The sequence below is a fragment of the Rhinopithecus roxellana genome, chromosome 17 (assembly GCF_007565055.1).
Source record: "Rhinopithecus roxellana isolate Shanxi Qingling chromosome 17, ASM756505v1, whole genome shotgun sequence".
In the NCBI taxonomy this organism is placed as follows: Eukaryota; Metazoa; Chordata; class Mammalia; order Primates; family Cercopithecidae; genus Rhinopithecus; species Rhinopithecus roxellana.
This window is the reverse complement of record NC_044565.1, coordinates 26283077-26301366: the sequence shown is the minus strand read 5'-3', so window position 1 is coordinate 26301366 and position 18290 is coordinate 26283077. Positions and strand designations below refer to the sequence as shown.

At 54.7% G+C, this 18290-nt stretch overlaps 1 protein-coding gene across 1 annotated transcript; it reads right to left on the bottom strand.

Moving 5' to 3' along the window:
* Window positions 1-591: 591 nt before the first annotated feature.
* Window positions 592-17489, bottom strand: EMX1 (empty spiracles homeobox 1). The gene is made up of 3 exons (XM_010361954.2): window positions 16598-17489; window positions 10444-10628; window positions 592-1138 (listed from the first exon to the last, which is right to left on the bottom strand). The coding sequence occupies exons 1-3, from the start codon at window positions 17115-17117 to the stop codon at window positions 971-973; spliced, it is 873 nt and encodes a 290-aa protein (XP_010360256.1). The 5' UTR covers window positions 17118-17489; the 3' UTR covers window positions 592-970.
* Between the last annotated feature and the right edge of the window lie 801 nt (window positions 17490-18290).

The following is an 18290-nucleotide window of genomic DNA, read 5'->3' as shown; positions in this document are numbered from 1 at the left end:
ACATAAGAGCTCAGCAGGTCCCAGCACGTTGCTCTTTCTTGGGCTGAGGAGGCCCTGAGTCACTGGGGACTGGATGCAGGCTCAGCCTTAAGCCCTGTCTCTGCAGTCTTAACCTGCCCAGGGGTTCTCCCAGGACAGGTGAGCATCCTGGTGGGCCCACGACTTCGGTCTGGAACCGTCAGCCTTTGTGAGTGGTGTTCCCTCCCCCAGACCCCAATCCTCCCCTTTCCTCTGGTTTCTCCTCAACTGGAGAAGCCTCCAGAGTCTCTAGGCAGAGGGAAGCACTCTCTGTCTCCCACTGAATCACCTGGGCCTGATTCTCACCCCTCAATATGTTAAGAAAGACCTGGGCCTGTCTTCCCTCAAGATACAGCATGGCCCTTCCCTATGTCTAGCCTGTTTCTCTTGCTGTGGAGCTGGGACCAGGGTCTCCCAACAAAAGAGAGGAGTTAATGAATTACCCTTGCCCCCCTCCACCAGTACCCCACCCGAGCTCCCAGGCCCTGAACGCATTTGCTCTACCAGCCCCCACTGGCCCTCAGAGCCAGAATCTACCACCCCAGGCTCTGGGGCTGGAGCTGGATACCCGTGTCATTAAGAGAGAGACTTTTATTATTCCCATAGGGAAGGGAGACACTGGGGATCACTAAACTACAGTGGTGCCTGGAAAATAAATTAAAACAGAAACGCAGATTGGAGACACGGAGAGCAACTGGGAGGCTGCGGTGGCGGGCGGGCCCGCCCAGGCAGGCAGGCTCTCCGAGGAGAAGGCCAAGTGGTCCCAGGCCTCAGCCAGCCCATTGCTTGTCCCTCTGTCAATGGCAGCCCCGGACTTCAAGCCCTGTGGGGCCATGACTCCAGGCCTCCCCGAAGCCTGGCCAGGGAGTGGCCAGAGTCCAGCTTGGGCCCACGCAGGGGCCTGGCCAGCAGCAAGCAGCACTCTGCCCTCGTGGGTTTGTGGTTGCCCACCCTAGTCATTGGAGGTGACATCGATGTCCTCCCCATTGGCCTGCTTCGTGGCGATGCGCCACCGGTTGATGTGATGGGAGCCCTTCTTCTTCTGCTCGGACTCAGGCCCTTCCTCCTCCAGCTTCTGCCGTTTGTACTTTGTCCTCCGGTTCTGGAACCACACCTTCACCTGGGCCAGGGAGGGAGGGGCACGGATGAGAAACTCAGGAGGCCCCCAGAGCAGCCACTGGGGCCTCAACACTCAGGCCGAGCTGAGAGCCTGATGGGAAGACCAAGGCTACATAGGGTTAGGGCCCCCAGGTCGGGGTCCCCTCTGGCCAGCTGCCCCCATGGGTCTAGCATTCATAGAAGGGGATGGCAGGGCAGGAAGAGGACACAGTGGGCCAGAGAGAAGGATGTTTTTCCTGTTCCTCTCAAACAAAGGGTCACAGAGCTGCTGCGCATCCCAGCTCCTCTAGCCCCAGCAAAGCCAAGCCAAGGTGGAGGAGCACAGGCTCTGGAAGCTGGCAGACCTGGGACTCCACGAGTTTCTAGGGGAGAGATCATAATCGTTCCTTCACAGAGTGGATGTGAGTAGTAAATGAGGAAGCCTATGACCCACTGCGTGGGTTCCCATGAGCTCCCACAGGGCCTAAAGTGGACACCACCCCATGGGCCAGCCCCATGCTCTTTCCCATACACAGGCAGAGTGGGCATGGTTTCATAACCAGGGGTGGTGTTTATACCAAGAGCAGTGCCTGGACAGCCAGACTACCCCTGGGGGCACAGAACCCGCTGCTAGAGACTCCAACCTCACACACTGTGTGGTCTCCTTCTTCAGGGGAGGCTTTCTTAGCAACCTCATGTAGCTCTCTCCCACCCCTCATCAGAAGTGGAGCTGTAGAGGCTGGAGCTGGGCAGGTGGGGGGCCTTGTCCCTCAGGTGCCAGCTCCTCAGGGTAGTGAGGCCTCATTCTCCTTGGACAGACAAGGACAGGGAGGAGGCGGGTCTGAGGGCAGTGTTCTGCCCTTCACGGGCAGCTCTAGACCTTCTGTCCCCACAGCACTGGCTCCTGCAGCCCATCCAGATGTGGGAACAGGTCACACAAGGAACAGTCAGGAGAAGCCCAGGGGACAGAAGCGAGCTCCACTTTGAACCCAGAGAGCCCCCTCTTCTGTGTCTGGCAGTGAGAGCCCTGGCAAGGTACAGGGTGGGGTTCAAACAGAAACTGGACAACCATCCTCCATGTTGGAGGAGGCATGAGGCAGAGGACAGGTCTATGGTTCTAAGCCATCTCCTCCAGGGAGCCTCTTTTCCCTCCTCCTCCAGTATCTGTTCAGTGTCCAGGACACAGCCCTTAATGTCCTCTCATGCATAATCTGGGAGGCTTGTCCTGGCTCCTGGACTGGTCTTAGTGCTTGTGGGCTGTGGAGAAAGCCTTCATCTGTCAACTCTCCCTGACTCTGTGGTTCTTTACTTGGCTTTGCAGAGTCAGGCCAGACCCACACCGTCTTCAGTGTTGGCAGGAGGATCCTGGGTACTGATTCTCAGCTAAGTCCCTTCCCCCTCAGGGCTTCAGTCCTTCATGCATAGAAGAAATGTTCTGGGGACTCTTGCAGCGCCAGGGCACCTCTTGGATTCTTGCTCCAGAGGGCCCCGGAGGGAGGAGGTGCAGAGGGCAGGCTCCAAGGCCCAGACGGTTTCCAGGAAATGACAGCACATTCAAAAGCAAGTACGTGTGGCCAACTGCAGCTGTGCAGACGGTGCTGCGTGGCAGAGTTGCGAGTGAGGAATGGTGGGTAGCCTCTTAGTTTTGGCAGCAGCAATGATGCTGAGGGGAGATCCTTGAACCCTGGGCAGGGCTGAGGGCAGGCCTCAGAAAGACTGCTAGGTCCAGGCCCTGCTCCTAGAGAACTGGGTAAAGCACAGGCCTTAGCCACAAGGCCAAGCAGTGCATCCAGAGGCAGACCTGGCCCCTGTGCCCTGCAGATGGTTTCATGCCCAGGAGGTGCTGCCCCTACACCCTTCCCAGGCAGTCCTCTCTGTCCCACCTACCCCAGGACCTCCCCTCACAGTCTCTTCTTGCCAGGACTTCCACTGTGCCATCCGCCCTGGTTTGAGAGCACTGATTTTAGAGCACTGGCACGGGGATGGGGGTAGCTGGCACTGAGTGCTTGCAGAGCAGTCAGCCAGGGGCTGGAAAGCTGGCCCAGGAAGGGTTGGTGCCCGGCCTCGATGGATGGAGTGAGGGCAAGGGGATTCTCCCCTCATTTCCAAACCCATAGCCTGCATATCTCACCTAGGCCGGCCGTGGAGGATGGCGGAGGCTCTGGGCACAGGCTGCTGGACTCCAAGCCCACCTATCTTTGGGCGCAGGGCCACCTGGACCCTGGGTGGTTCTCAGCACAACCATTTGGCAGCAGCCTGGCCCCTGCCCCCCACCCTGGAGCCTGTGACTGTGCCAGCCAGTGGGCGGGTGAGCTCACCCTGCCTCCTGCGCGTGACTCAGGGCCGGATGCAGGGCCGGGGCGTCATTCCTGAGAAGCCCAAGTGGGCTGGCCGAAGGTGACCGTCAGGTGATGCAGGCAGTACCAGGGACCAAGGGCCCTTTTCTGTACCTTCCTCCTTCCACACACATTTCCAAGTGTCCTTCAGGAAGGAGACTGACGGTCACATTGGCCTGTAGTGGGATGGGCCCAGCATGCTGCCCTTGTCTAGCAATACTGGCTCAAAGAAGGAAAGCTTTTGATGGCGACTTCAGGCACAGGATAGGCCAGAGGCAGCTTCCTAGGGCACCCAAGTGAAAGGTGATTCTGAGTATTTTCTCCATGAAAAATACTGGGGTCAAGTAGGCATCTCTCTAGAAGCAGGGACATAAACCCTCTCCCTGTGCAGCCTGGCCATCTTCCGGAGAACAGCCTTGGGCTGAGTGTCCAGATGCTGTTTACAAAGACTGCAATAACAGGGTGGTGCTTATGACTTCATAGCATTAGTGGAAACGCCAGGATGCACAGGGCTGGCATGATATGATCATAACCATAGAAAAACAAAATCTACACACGGGGAAAAAAGACTAGAAGGAAATGTACCCAAAGTGTGGGTGATGTTTCTTTCTTCTTTCTACTTTTCTGAATTTTCCTTAATAGATTATGGATAATGGTAGTTATTTTTTACTTGGTAAAAGAGAAGGAACTGGGCTCTGAGGGTATTAGGAGATGAGAGTGACATTTCATGACCTCGCCAACGTACAGGCAACTCTGGATCCTCCAGACCCCCTTCCCTAGAGAACACAGGCCCTAGAAAGGAGCTGGATCATACGGTGTGGCTTGGAGGCTGGATCTGTCCTGCACATGCCTCCCCATCCCCAAACACACTACAAACACACTACTCACCTCTCTCTAAGCCCCAAGGTACAGTTGGAATGTTGGCTGGAGGACCCCTTGCCCACTCTGACCTCTCTACTATAGCAAGAGGTCCCTTGTGGTCTCCCAAATCCTCACTTCACTGAACGTCTCAGTTTCTCAGAGGCCAGATCCTTCCAAAAGTCCCTGTTCTCCTGAGTTACCTAACCTGGAATACTCTCCTTAGCCTTCAAGACACTGACCTGATGTTCCTTGATGGGCCTGCCCCATCACCTGCCTGTAGTTCCTTAGTACCTCTTCCCAGTTTCAGTAACAGTGACTCCCACTGTGCACTAATTTACTTATTTACATCTATCTCCTCACCAGACTCTGAGACTGGAGAACCAAAGTGGTATGTTAGTCCCAGTGCCCTGCCCAGAGGACATGTTCCATATATAGTCATCTGGCTGGACAGGCCTATGCTCTAGGCAAGAGGTACCTGGGCCAGACCTGGAAAACAGGAGAAAATGAAGAGGGGCAGAATTCTAATCAGCAAAGGGTTTGAGAAGTGCTCAATGATAGAGAGACGGGATCTTTTTCTTAGTTTTGTGGACACTTTTGCGAGAGGGCCAGTTTTTAATATTCCACATGGTAAATTGGATTGGCCACTTTTAGGGGAAGTTGGAGGAGGGAGACCTACTGCTGGGCGGAAGAAGGGTTGGCTTGAGTCAGGCAGAATGAAGAAGGTGAAACTGCTATGGATGAATGAATCAATTTGCTAGAGGATTGATCAATGTATGCATTAATGAATGAAGACATGCATGCAAGAACAAAGGGAAAAATGAACTAACAAACAAGCAAACTACAGCTCCAGCCAATATTTCAGAACTAATCAGACTTTACTTTGGAATAATCTATTTTGAATGAGCGAGGTCTGGATGCCTTCTTCTTCACCACTCCTGCAAATGGAAAGGTCTGTGGCTCCAGGCCCCTGCACACTTTCAGGTGAGTAAGTGTCCTGTTGTCAAAGATTTCAAATATCCCAGAATGGACAGGAGCCTGGAGACATCAATCAAGTCACCCCTCAGCCTACTCTGTTCCCTGGGGACCCATTTCCTATCATTTGATCATGTGGGCTGTTCCCACTCTCGAGGTCAAGCCCAATGCCATGCTAAGTTCAACCTTTACCCCAGTAAGCTGAGGTCACCTCCAGCTCCCCACCAACCATAACCATAATCTCCCTAAGCCTCCCTGTCTCCTCCTCTTTCAGCCCAGCCTGGACCCTTCCTCTCTCTCTCTCAGGGAGACATCATAAGATTTACCTCAGGACATGTCCCCAGTCCCAGCTCCTCACAGAACCACTCTAATCTCCTTTATCTCCCCCTCATCCTCCCACACAGGACTCCTAGAACATGAGATGCAGAAGTTCTTGAAGAAAAGCCAAGACTTAGACAAGAGATATGGACACACCGTGAGCTAGGAACAAATGTCTCTTGATTTCTTCCTAAAATTCAGGTCACTTGGATATCCCCCTCTTATCCATTCCTCTAAGGGCAGAACATTCCAGAGCATGAAAGCACCCCCCAAATCCTCCTTTCCATGCCTCTGAGGGGAAAAAGCCATAGGCAGGTGACTGTAACTCCTGCCTCCCAAGATCTCCCTGCCTTGGACTCCAAGATGGTGGCTGGTCTTGACAGCTCCTGCTCTATCTTCATCTGCCTGCCTCAAACCCTCCCCTTCTTTCCCTCCAACGTAGGATCCTAAGCATCCCCCCAAGCCTTCCAGGTCTGAGGCCTCCCAGAACCATCTTCTCAAGCATTTCTATCCTGATACCCCTCAGCCCACAGCTGTGACCTCAAGGGGACCCTAGTCATTCATCCTGTGCATGCTTCACAAGTGTGCAAGCTTGGCACTTAGCCTTCATCACTCAGTGAGCAATCTTCAGAGCCACAGACCACGTTTCTGTACCCTTTGCCCTCACCGCTCAGCTAAACTCTAACCCAGACAAGATCAAGAAACAACTGCTGATCTCTTCAGAGCAGAAGGAGTAGCTGGAAACACTGACCAGTTGATCAGCCTGGAGCAACCAGGTGCTTTCTCTCACTCCCCCTAAAACTAACTTACCCCTACCCCCGACACACACAAACACACACTGAAGCATGCAAGCTGCGCTCCATGTCATGTGACTGCCTAATGGCATCCAATGTGTACCTATGCTATCATCTGACCTTTGGGCATCAATCACATGAAGCCCGCTGGTGCCCCACATGGTGGGCAGGCACATGTTGCACACACCCATTACACACACTTATTAAACTTGAGCCTCTGCAATGACCCAGGCCCAGGTCTGCCCAACCAGCCACCAGGACTGAAGCTTAGACTGGTACCTTCTTGGTCATACTACAGGGTGGCACCGAAGCAGCGAGGAACAAGTCATTAGAACCTGAAGGGAGAACTAGCCCTTGCCCAGGGCTCTTCCCTCACCTCCTAGATTGAGGCACTGGCTATCCCAGCACAAATACCCCACTCCCACTAAACATATATAGTCACCCAGTTTGCCCACGTCCCAGCACCCGGCTGAAGTTTTGGGAGTGCACGGACCTCTGAGCTCTGGATTAAGAGTTCACTCACATACTGATCTGAGTAACCCTCCGAGAAGTTTTATCCACAAACTGGTATATGCGTAATTTAAATCAACAATCAGCTGTGAAAGTACAAGGGAAAGATAGAAGGAGAGGGACAGGGAGGGAGCAGTGACAGCAGAGAGCAAGGGGAATGATTGATAAAGTTAGTGTGTATTTGTATGGGCAAAGAGAAATGTGCTCATTAATTCAATACATGTTTATTGAGCATCTACTCCATCCCGGGCACTGAGCTGGGCCCTGTGAGAAATAGACAGGCTTGGCCTCTGCCTCCCAGAGCCAAGATGCTCAGGCCTGTTACTCATCATGATCACCCAAAGAACTGTTTTTAAACTTTTTCCTGCACCCTATCCTGGACTTCCTAAGAGAATCTCCTGGGTGAGGCCCAGGAATCTGTATTTTAAGATCTCCCTGAGAGATGCATGCTGCTGGTCTACAGATTGATGTTTGGACATGGCAGATAATTAAGTAATAACAACAAAGTTTGATGCAAATCATGATAGGCAGGGGTTGTGTGGTGAGCTCTGAGAATGTGGAGGAGGGAGTATACAGAAACACAGAGAAGTAGAATGTAGAGGAGCCACAGAAACTCAGGGCTAGAAAAAACCCTGGAATTTGTGTCATTCAATCTCACAGTTACAGAAACTGAGGCCCAGACCCAGAGAGAAGACAAAGCCAGAGCTAATAAGATAATAGATAACCATTACCAGACATATGGATATACTGTTTGTCAGTTGCTAAATAGCTTGATGAAGTTTGAGATGAACGGTGGACACACGGAAGGTAAAGTAGATGACAAAGATAATGAACAAATGGGTAAATAGTTCTTATTGTTAGGAAGAACATATAATTAATAGAAAATCAGAAATATAAATTAGCCAGTTTTGGGGAGGCAGTTTAATGAGAGCAGACAGAAGTAGATGGCTAGATGTAAAACAGCCACGGGGAGGGACAGATTAGAGAGCTCTGGGAGACAGATACAGATATTAACAGTAGAAATGCATGGCAGGGGGGTTGATGGGGGTGACTGATGCCTGACAAATAGCTGATAGCTGGAAATGACAGGTAAGCTTGCCTGGTAAGTACCAAGAGGTGGATAGAGAAGTAGTTAATTATATAGCCTGGCTCTAAATGGTAAGTTATGAGGGCAACAGAAAGACAGTGTTGATGATGGAAACTGCATAAGGCAGGAAAAACACTGGACTAAGAGGACACCCAGGTTTGGATCTTCTTATGCTTCTAATCCAACATACTACCTTAAAGGGACGGGGGACGGGGGTTAATATTATTTGAGCTCATATGAGGTAACTTTAGTCATTAAACAACCTATTTTCTCGATGAGGAAACCAGAGCTCAGAGAGGTTAAGTGACTTGCCCAGGGTTACACAGTAAGTTAGCAGGGAGGCAGGTATTTAAAATGGTGTTTGCCCACCTGGGAAGCTCTGCCCAATCCATCTCTCCATCTCAGGGTCTTCACCTGGAAGGACAGGCTGCCACGGGAGATTCCTCAGGCTAAAACCTCCCCTCATTCTTTTTGTTGTACCATATGCAAAAAAGCAGCTCATTTACAGATGGGAAGAAGATTAACCCTAAGTTTTGATAGTTAATGAAGCTGGATACATTTATGTTATTCTATCTGGTTTCGTTTTAAATATATGTTTGAAATGTCTCATAATAAAAATGAAAGAAACAATCAGTCCGTTTACTAACTGGCATTGTTAGGAGCAAATATTGACAGGCATCTAGGTTCAGTTTGAAAGAGAGTTAATTAAAAATGCTCTCACTGAGCTAAAAAATTGAAAGTTTAAAAACAATGACATTATTTCAACAAGTGTTAATCTGTGGGTGGTAGGATTAAAAACCATTTTTGTTTTCTTACACTTCTGCAATTAAAATTTAATAAATATTACTTTTTAAATGAGGTTAATTATAAACACCATTCTTAAACTAACACCTTGTTTCAAACAATAATTTTAAAACACTGCCAGGAGGGAAAAGGGAGTGTTATTTTATTAACTTATATTTTAAAAACATATCTTTCTTTGAAACGTTTTTAAAATTAACTGTTGTTTTGTAAGCTTTTCCCCTGCAGTTAGAACAGCCCAGCAAGCATGTCTGAAAACGCACGGGTCCTGCCTCCGACCCAGGAGCGATTTGTAGATTGTTAAGTGGGGCATCAGACAGATATGACAATAGATGCTAATAATGCCACCAAAGGAGGAGAGGGTGAGGTCCGCCGAAGAAAGCTGGGGATGAAGTTTGGGTCTAGGCTCCCTAAGCCCCCTTCCTACTTTGGCTGCTAAAGGGAGGCTCCGGCTGCCCCCCATGCCGGGCATCTTCTCACTGCCCGGGATTTGGGAGGGGACGATGGTGTAGTAGGGGCGAGACCACGAGGAAAAGGGGAGCGGAAGGTGAAAAGTCAGCCGGGAGGTAGCTGGGGGACCATGGAGCCGGCCTCTCGCAACTCTGGGAGCCAGCAGGCACGCAAGGCCCATCCAGAGACTGAAATCCAGCTCCAGGGCAGCAGCTAGGCTGAGGGTCGCTGAGCCCCACTCCAACACGTGGGACCCGGGTGGACCAGGAGCTTACGCAGTGATCCCCAGGCAGCATTTATTCATGGCAAAGTCTACTTACAATGAACCCAAATCCACCTCCCTATAACTTTCATCTAATTCTTTAATTTTTTCCCTTATATGATCATTTACAAAAACACTACACGGTAATTGTTAATTTCACTCAGTTCAAGCCCAGACGCCGTTGGGGTTTATTCCTTCTCGCATTCGACAGCCTTTCCAGTGATTCAGAGCAGCCCCTGCGTACCCGGGGTCTATTTCCCACCATGCCCAGGCCCCTCAAATGCTCTGCGCGTGCACACCGTGGCTTCCACAGCCCTACCAGACGGCCTGGCCCGGATCAGAGGAACCCTCGGGCCCCAAGCAGGAGCTGGCCCCTCCCTGGCTAAGCCCCTCTGTTGGTAGTCTGAGGACACCTGAGCTTTCTCCCCAGACCCTCCCTTGGCTGGTGGGCAGCCAAGGCCCCGCCAGTTTTGCCCAGGAACAGCAGCAAAGCCAGTGTGGACTGGCTCCCCGCAGGACTATGAGCGCCCCGGCATAGTGGCGGGAAAAGGGCTGCAGTAATGCCAGGGCTGGGACCAGCTCCAGTGGCCTCGGTGCTGCCTGCGCTGCCCTCTCCCCAGGCGACCCGCTTCCTCCAGAGAACCTGGTCCCTCTGTGAGGAGCTTTGGGAGCCGGGCTCGGGATGCAGTTTGCATTTACTCTGCCTCCTGCTAGGTCCTTAGCGCTTGACAAAAGTCCTGCGGCCTCAGCAGGCTGCACGCAGTCTCCAGGAAGGGGCTCTAAAGACAGGCTTGACTGCAGCGCCGCGAGGAATGGGGGCCTTTTGGAACCCAGCGGTGCTGGGCTGGGGCGGGCTCAGGGCCTCTCCTGCACCCGCGCACCCTCATCTCGACCCGGGCTCCGGACGCAGGGCAGGCCGCGACCGGGGGTGATTACCTGCGTCTCGGAAAGGCTGAGACTGCCGGCCAGCTGCTTCCGCTCGGCGCCCACCACGTAGTGGTTCTTCTCGAAGGCGCGCTCCAGCCGCAGCAGCTGCGAGGGCGAGAAGGCCGTACGGATCCGCTTGGGCTTGCGTGCGAAGGGGCCGTGCAGAAGCAGCCCGTCCTGGGGCACGTCGCTGGCTGCGGCCCCGCCGCCGACGGCAACACACGCAGGTACAGACAGAGAGAAGGGGCGCCGTGAGCCCGGGCCCGGCAGAGCCCGGCCTCCCGCCCTGCTCCCACGCGCCCTGCCCTCTCCATTCCTTGACACGCACACACACGCCATTTCTCCCTTTGCCCTTTTGCCGCCCCCTCCCTAAGTCCACTCCCCTCCTCGACACCTCCCCACACTAGAGAGCCACTCCGCGGGGGTACGCGGGGAATAACAGCACTCCAGATCCCTCTGTTAGGCCAAGAGATGGGTCCAGGCCGGACAAGGCGCCAACTAGCCCAAATCCACAATGCCTGGGGCAGCGGAAGAGGCCAAAGGGTGGCGAAGAAAAGTCCCTTGGCGCTCTTTCTCCGCCCTTTCCCAGAGGCGCTGCCCTGGCCGCCAGTCCCAACGATTTGCTTTTAGTTAACTGGTCGCAAAGCATCTCCCTCCAAGAGGACCCAGGGTAGAGGCAGGGCCAGGGGTCAGGAAGGTGATAAGGGGAACAGCGGGGTGCCAGGCACACCCTTGCCAAACACAGATTCAAGAACTAGCAGGTACTCAAGGAGCAATCCCTTCACACCTGCTTGCATTAGTCTTGCCGCTGAATGCTCAGGCTACTAGCTCATTAAAAACTCCTGCCAGCAGGCTCTAGCTCTGTCTTGCAGAGGGTATAAATAGGCCAGTGGCTAGGTCAGTGGTCCAGGCAGCACCTGCAAGTGGAAAGTCAGGCTCCTTCTTCCCCTTTCTCCACCTCTCTCTCCACCAGGCCTTGGCTGTCCAGAGACCCAGCCTCTAGAGTAAGCCCCCAAACCCCTACCCCAACACACACTGGAGACTCCAAGTACTGTCTGGTGGGAAAAGCTTCATCCCTGCTTCATCCCTGAATAGTCCCTTGCTAAAGAAACATGTGTATAAATATCTAGATGTCATCTTTCTCTCTAATATATATAGATATAGATATATTGGTTTCTGCATGGGCGTGTGTAAATATATGTTCCAGCCTCCCTACTGTCTTTTTTTCCCATCTACTGTATAGGATTTTTAGAGTGTGACTGTCCCTTAGCAAATGTTGGCCAGCATAGGGACTCAGCTCCCACATGCAGGAGGAAGGGATAACACTGGACTGGATGAAGCTGGGGTAGGGGAGATGGGGTCAGAAACTATCAATGCCAAAACAAGCCTCTACCCACAGCCCCTGTCTCAATGAACCCCCCCAACTAGGCCCTCACACAATCTCTGGCTTGGTTGCACATGCTAACAAGACTCAAAACAGGCCCTGACAAAATCACCCATGGGTTCTCATGCAAGGGCACATAACAGCCTCCTGACGCACCAACAACACAGAACCCTAGATGGAATATTTTGACAGAATTAGCTCTTGGGACTGACTGATCCAATTAATTTCTTCAGAGGTAGCTACTGGTTGGACTTGATTTGACCTGTTGTTTTGCTCTAAGACAATCACCTGGATAATTCAGTTAACATCTTCCATCTCTGGAAACATCTATGTAAGTAAAGCAAAAGCACATAATTGAGATGCTGTAGCTAAAACTCTCCAGGTAACTGTGTTGGTGGAACTTGCCTGACCTTACTTACTCCAAGTCTCTGGGCTGTGGATAACTAAACAGGCAAAGTTTTTGCTGGAGTTTTCTGTGGAAAAGAGTTGCTAGGATTGTGGGGTAGTGCCTGGGAGGGGTCAGTCAATAACCTCCAGTCATCTTATCAATTTCAACTGGTTGGATCTGTGCGGCCACAAAAATGGTGGGACCACATCACAGGGAGATGGGTGAGGGACACCCCATTTGGTTATTCAAGTGGGGGCAGATCTAGGGCCCTCGGATCCGACTGAAGGAAGAGAAGTTTCACTTGGGATAGTGGAATAGACAGATGGTCAGGGAAGGTGGTCTGGCAGAGATGAGTAAAGAGCAGAAAAATATGGAGCCTGCTCCAGGTGGGGAATAAGGAAGATTAAAGTCTCTGGGGGGTGGGGCCAAGTGAGGTAGGCCAGGGAAAGGTGGGTGGAAAGCAAATGCTTCTTGTTGATGTTAATAACTTGCCTTAAACAACAACATTGTTATGAACCTGGGTGAAGTCCCAGTAGTCGTTTCCTCTGGACAAATGAACCAGAGAGGGAGAGAGAACGCCTAGCTCGTCCCAGCATTGGCAGGGTTTGGCCTCAGCTGCTGGGCTGGCCCAGGTTGGTCAGAAGTGAGGCTGCAGTGTGGAAAGCCCAGTAAGTGTGTGTGAATAGGATGCAGAGGTGTGAAGGGCAGTGTGGGGCTGAGGAAGCAGGTTTGCATTCTGCCCCAGTGTCTGTCACTTAGTGACTATTTTGCGATTCTGTGGTATATGTCAGTCACCTGAGTGGTGGAGTGCTCTGTGTTTGTCTTTATAAACCCAGATGAGAGGATGAAGGCAACAAGCTTCTGTCCCAACATATATGCCCCTTTGCCTCAAGTCTGGTTATTTTAGGGGGATGCTAGGTTGCTTTGGGTCTACCTTACTGAGAAAATGGCCCCAGGTCATTGTCATGTTCAGCTGTGGTAGATAGCATGTCTCCTAAAGGGTATATTTACATGCAAGTGCAAAAACACAGGGGTCCTTCTAACCCCATCACAGAGAAGCAGGAGACTGCAGGATGAGTCAAGATGCTAAGTGATGACAGGTTATTTAATTCCAAAAGAATAAGTACATTTCCCGGTTAGAAAGAGGATGTTCAGTACAACACCAAACATCCTGAGAAACAGATCAATTGCTACATGTTTCTGCAAAGACAAGGGTGAAGCCTTAGGTGCACAAGTACCTGTACCCACCCCCACCCCCCGACCTGTGGGAAGGAGGCCTGAACCACCCCTACCAAGGGTTCAGTTTCCCTTGCCTGGACCACAAGGGCAGAACAAACTTGGGGCTGGAGTGCGGCCTGTTTGGAGACAGTAATTCCGGGCTGTGAGAACGGGCTGTCAGTTTCGGACTAGGACAGTTAGCAAAGTGGAAAGGGACTGGTATGGCCTTCCCTGGAGCTAGGGAAATGAATACCCCTCTCCCCCCACCCCCGGCCTCCCTACCCCTCCGATTTTTCTACAGTCACTCTTTTAGGGCCCCTTCAAGGCAATGGCTGGGAACTAGCACTAGGGACTCCCAGGAATGAGGAGGCTTGAGGTAGGAGCTGGGCATCCGAAGCACCCGGCGTCCGAACTGCAGTCTTCGAGCTGCAGTGTTCGCTGGAGAGGCCGCCGCCGGCCAGGGGCTTGGGGCTGGACGGCTGGGAGGAGGGCCCTAGGGCTAGGAGAAGGAGAGGTAGGACAGGCGGCGGAGATAACCTCATTCCCCGTTCTCCTGCCAGAACAAAGGCGACCTTAGAAGCTCCGGCCCATTGTCGTTGCGGGTCCCGGAGCGCTGGGTCTCTACACCCCCCTCCCGGCGTTGCTCCTAGACCCAGAAAGTTCCTGATCTCGGGGAAACAGTACCGAAATGCTGCCCCACTCCTGGTCTTCGCCGGCTCCTCCCCTTCGGGCCTCGCGAGCGGCCTCGACCTTCGGGGTCCGGGACGATTCCGCATTCGCTTTTCCCCTTCCACCGCCTCGGTTAGCGGAGACGCCGCTTCCCTGCGCGCCGGGACCGCGCCGCCCGAGCGCTGCGCACAGAGCGCAGACATGTTCCTTTTCGTTCGTGTGGGGTTTCGTTTGTTGCATTAAAACGGGGCTGAAATGAGCATCGCCGGAGACCCGGTTCTCTAGAAAACGCGGCGCCGGAGGGCCCGAGACGGCTCGGCTCCTAGCCCCGAGGCCTGGCAGGGACTGGAGGGCGTGGAGCCGCCAGGAGCGCGTCCGTCTGCACCGGCGACGATGGACCGCGAAGCCACAGCGCTTCAGGGTTCGAAAAGTGCTTCAGTACCCAACGGATTTCCGGGTCCGAAAATGCAGCCACACTTGGCTCCATCTCCGCGTCCAGACTCGGTTCTTGAGAGAAAAATTCAACTGTTTGTGCAACTCGATAACGTACCCGCTGGGACTGATGGCTCAGGAAGCCGCGGCAATTTCCAAGAGGGTTTTGCGAAGGATTTATCCGCCTCGCCTCGCCTGGCTGGAGACGCTCAGAGATGGAGCTGGATTTTTCTCGAGGCGCCCCCGGCCCTCGGCGCCCGGAGGCGGGAACCGCGGTGTGGAGGGCGTCAGGGGCTGGATTCGAAGCCGAGGGTGCGGCTCAAGATGCCGCCTCCGGACAAGCTGAACTCCTGGAGGCCACAGGACTTAGGAGCGGCCCCGCCCTCTCCTCCGAACCCCTAACCCTCCACCAGCCTCCAACCCGCCAGCCCCTCGGCCGCGGCGGCCCGCCGGTGGGCTCACACACCGCCCCAACTACAACTCGGCCCTTGGGCGCCAGGTTTTGAGACCCAGGCTTCGGATCGAGCCCACGGAGGACCAGGGTAGATTGCTCAATTTTGAAGACATTCTCATGTTATCGGTAAACATTTATTTTTAAGTGGCAGAAACTCTTGCCCAAGGCAGATGACATTGTAGGCATTTTTGTTTTTTTCGGATTTGGATTTGGGCAAGTCTTTGAAATCTTCAAAGAGGAGACAAGGCTGCCCACAACAATTCTTATTCTAGTAATTACATTCTCTGGTTTTGTGGGATCTGCCAAGTCAGGATCTATTGGCCAGGTGGGACTGAAAAAATTGCCTGACAAATGGGGACCCGGGAAAGCGGTTTTCTGTGAAAGTCAGTGTCAAGAGATAATTTTCATTTTATTATCTAAATAACTGTGCCAAACATCTAATTGACTGTAGACCTAGACTACTGACCGTCGCATTAGTTCCCGGAGCCGAAGCTCCAGCCATGTCCCTTTCATTTGTTTCTCTAAAAGCCGGGTTACCTAGCTCTGAGCCATAGACCCTTCTCACAAGGCTGCGGTCTGGTCTACACTAACAAAATAAAACTGTAAACTAAAGTGATGACTGTACAAATCAAGGCCACTCTTTAAAATAAAATTTAGAAAAAGAAAAAAAAAAAGAAAAGAAAAACTCCAACAAATTTCAAGGAAGAAAACGAACTCCAACAAATGCAACTCTCTTTTCTCCGGGAAAGACAAATAATTGAAACGTGTCTCTCTCTGTGTGTGTGTGTGTGTGTGTGTGTGTGTGTGTGTAAGGCCAGTGGAGGATCTTTATTAGCAAGCCGATTGCTGGGTGCAAACTCCGGGGTTCGGACGGGCTACGACCTTAAAAGCCCTCTGCCCCCGCCCCCTGCCCCGGAAAACTGTACTCGGTACTCCAGCAGCCGGGTAGGCTCCCTCCCAAAGGCGACGAGCAACGGCGCAAGCCAGTTTGCTTACTGCAAACCTTCCCCACCTTGGGTAGGAGAGGCACGTGTGACTTCGAAAAGTCGGGCCAAGGTTGCTGAGAAATATCCCAAGACAGCCGGGCCCTCCACGCTGAACATTAACTCTACGACTCGCCCTCCCCGCTGCCCTTGCTTCCCACAGAACTGGAGCACGCGGATGGACTTTCCCCGGCCCTGACGCGCCAGCGAAGGCTGAAGTCTGGGAGGTGGTGGTGGACGTGCGAGCGATGCGTGGTGCCAGGTCAAGCCGGGTGGAGGGAAAGCGGGAGCAGTTGTACTCTGGGCTAAGACTGGCTCAGCCGGGAGAGAGAATTGGGCAGGCCGTGGCGAGGGCCAGTAGAGGCTCCAACAACGCGCCTGGGCTTGCGTCCGAACTGGTATATTTTCTAGAAAAGCCTGGAGGTCTCCACCTGCTTTCCTGGGAGGGAGACCAACGCGGCAGAGGCGCGGGTAGAGCCTGCACTGCTGTTCCCTGCTTGGGAATCTACCTCCGCGGACCTGCAGCCTTCCCGGCAGTAACTTCTGAACGGCCCCGCGCGCCCCCGAGCCTCCCCCGCATCGCCGCAGCGCGGGCGCCGGCCGGCCGCCTCGGCGGGCACAGCGTGGGCACTCACCCTGGAAGCGGTGGCCGAAGAAGCGGTTCCGCAGGACCCAGGGGTAGAAATGGAGAGGGTCCCGGTGCTGGGCGCCGAAGAAGGAGTGCGGGGGCTGCAGCGGGGAGGCGCCCAGCTGGTGCGCCGGATGCACGGTCAGCGCGGGGTGGTTCATGGCCTCGGGGAACACGAGCTCTGGCCCACCGTAGAGCGAGCGGCCCGCGCCCGCGGCGGCCGCGGCAGGGAAGCCACTCACGAAGGCCGCCTCGGCCGCGCTGGGGTGAGGGTAGTTGAGCGCCGTGGGCCGGAGCGGTTCCTCAGAGGCGGCCGCCGCCAGGAGATGGGAGCCCGCGCCCCCGCCGCCAGTGCCCCCGCCGGTGCCGCCGTCCTTGGCCACCAAGGACTCTATGGTAAAGCCGCGCTTGGCCGCGGGCTGGAACATGGTCGCAGCCGCGGGAGCTGTGCGAGGCAGCCGGGCTCTGGGGAGCGCTCCGCGTCCTGGCGCCGCCGCCGTGCGGGGTGTGCACCCAGCCAGGCACATGCACACCCGCCCGCACCCCTCACCTCCCACGCCCGCCCGCTTGCGCTCGGCCCCCGCGGGCGAGCGATGCGCGGAGCGGCGAGGGGTGTGTGAGCGAGCGAGCGCGGGGTCCGGCCACAGCGTACAGCCAGGCGCGGCGGCAGCTGCGGCGGAGCGGGCAGCTCCAGGCGCCCGCACAGGCGCGGGCTCCGTGCGAGGCTGCGAGCTGCCGGTAAGGCCCGAGGGCTGAGCCCGGCTCCCTCCTTTCGGAGTCCCGCTGGGACCGACCCCAGCCCCCGGTGTCCCCGCACTGCCCTGCCCGGCCCCAGCAGCCCAGCGCTGCGAGGCGCCAGTTAGCGGGCACCTGCCCCGCGCTCGCCCATTGGCCGCCGCTCACCTGCCCCAAGGTGGGGGGGCGGGGCGGGGCGGGGCGAGGGACTGCGGGTGGGGAGGGAGCCCGCAGTCGGAGGCAAAAGCCGGACTGGAGCCTTCGCGGGGAGATCCAGGCCTCCTCCTCCCCTCGCCACTGGCTTCTCCTCGCGACTCCGCCCTTTAGCTGAGTCTGGTGGCCGCTGCCGCCGTCTCAACCCACGCGGGAGCCGAAGAAGGTGTCCGAAGGGTCTTAGGGTAAACTCCAATCCCCGCCTCCCCGGTGTGTAGCTCAGCCTAACTCTCCCATTTGTCCTAGGATATCGGTTCAGTTCTCAGAGAACTTGGATCCGAGAGGAGGGTGGATGTTTGGGGTCCAACATATTGGTTTTCCCGAAAACCAGCTTTTTGCTCCCCTGCTCTCCGGGACTCTCCCACTCACCCACTATCGGCCTCCTGGGCCGCGGTCTGAAGCTGCGGCCTTGTTCCTGAGGTTTCGCGTTTTCTGGATGTCACGGGGGACAGCTCTGGAAAGGGGACGCTCACTGCCTTCACAAGGGGCCAGACGGGGCACTGCGCGGAAGAAGCCGCCGAAGCGGTCCCACTGCAACCCTCCAGCTGTTCGCGGGGCTGGAAGCAGCTCCTGTGCCCAACCACGGCGCCGCGACCGGCTCGGACCAGGACGGCAGGCCTTGGCACTGGGCGATCCACCTCCTCGCCTTCTCTGAGGCTCGGGGGGCTCAAGTGTCGGCGGGCCGGACCAGGCCAGGGCCTCGGAGACACTGTGGCTTAAATTGAAGCTGTCCAAGTAGCCGCAGCCCATCC

Bases quoted from the DNA above. Each gene is read 5' to 3' on its own strand.
- EMX1 (XM_010361954.2), bottom strand. From the start codon at position 17,117: ATGTGCCTGGCTGGGTGCACACCCCGCACGGCGGCGGCGCCAGGACGC. The intron at 10,629-16,597 runs GTGAGTGCCCAC...GCGGGGCCGCAG, and splicing joins CTTCGGCCACCGCTTCCAGG to CCAGCGACGTGCCCCAGGAC. The intron at 1,139-10,443 runs GTAATCACCCCC...TCCCTGGCCCAG, and splicing joins TCAGCCTTTCCGAGACGCAG to GTGAAGGTGTGGTTCCAGAA.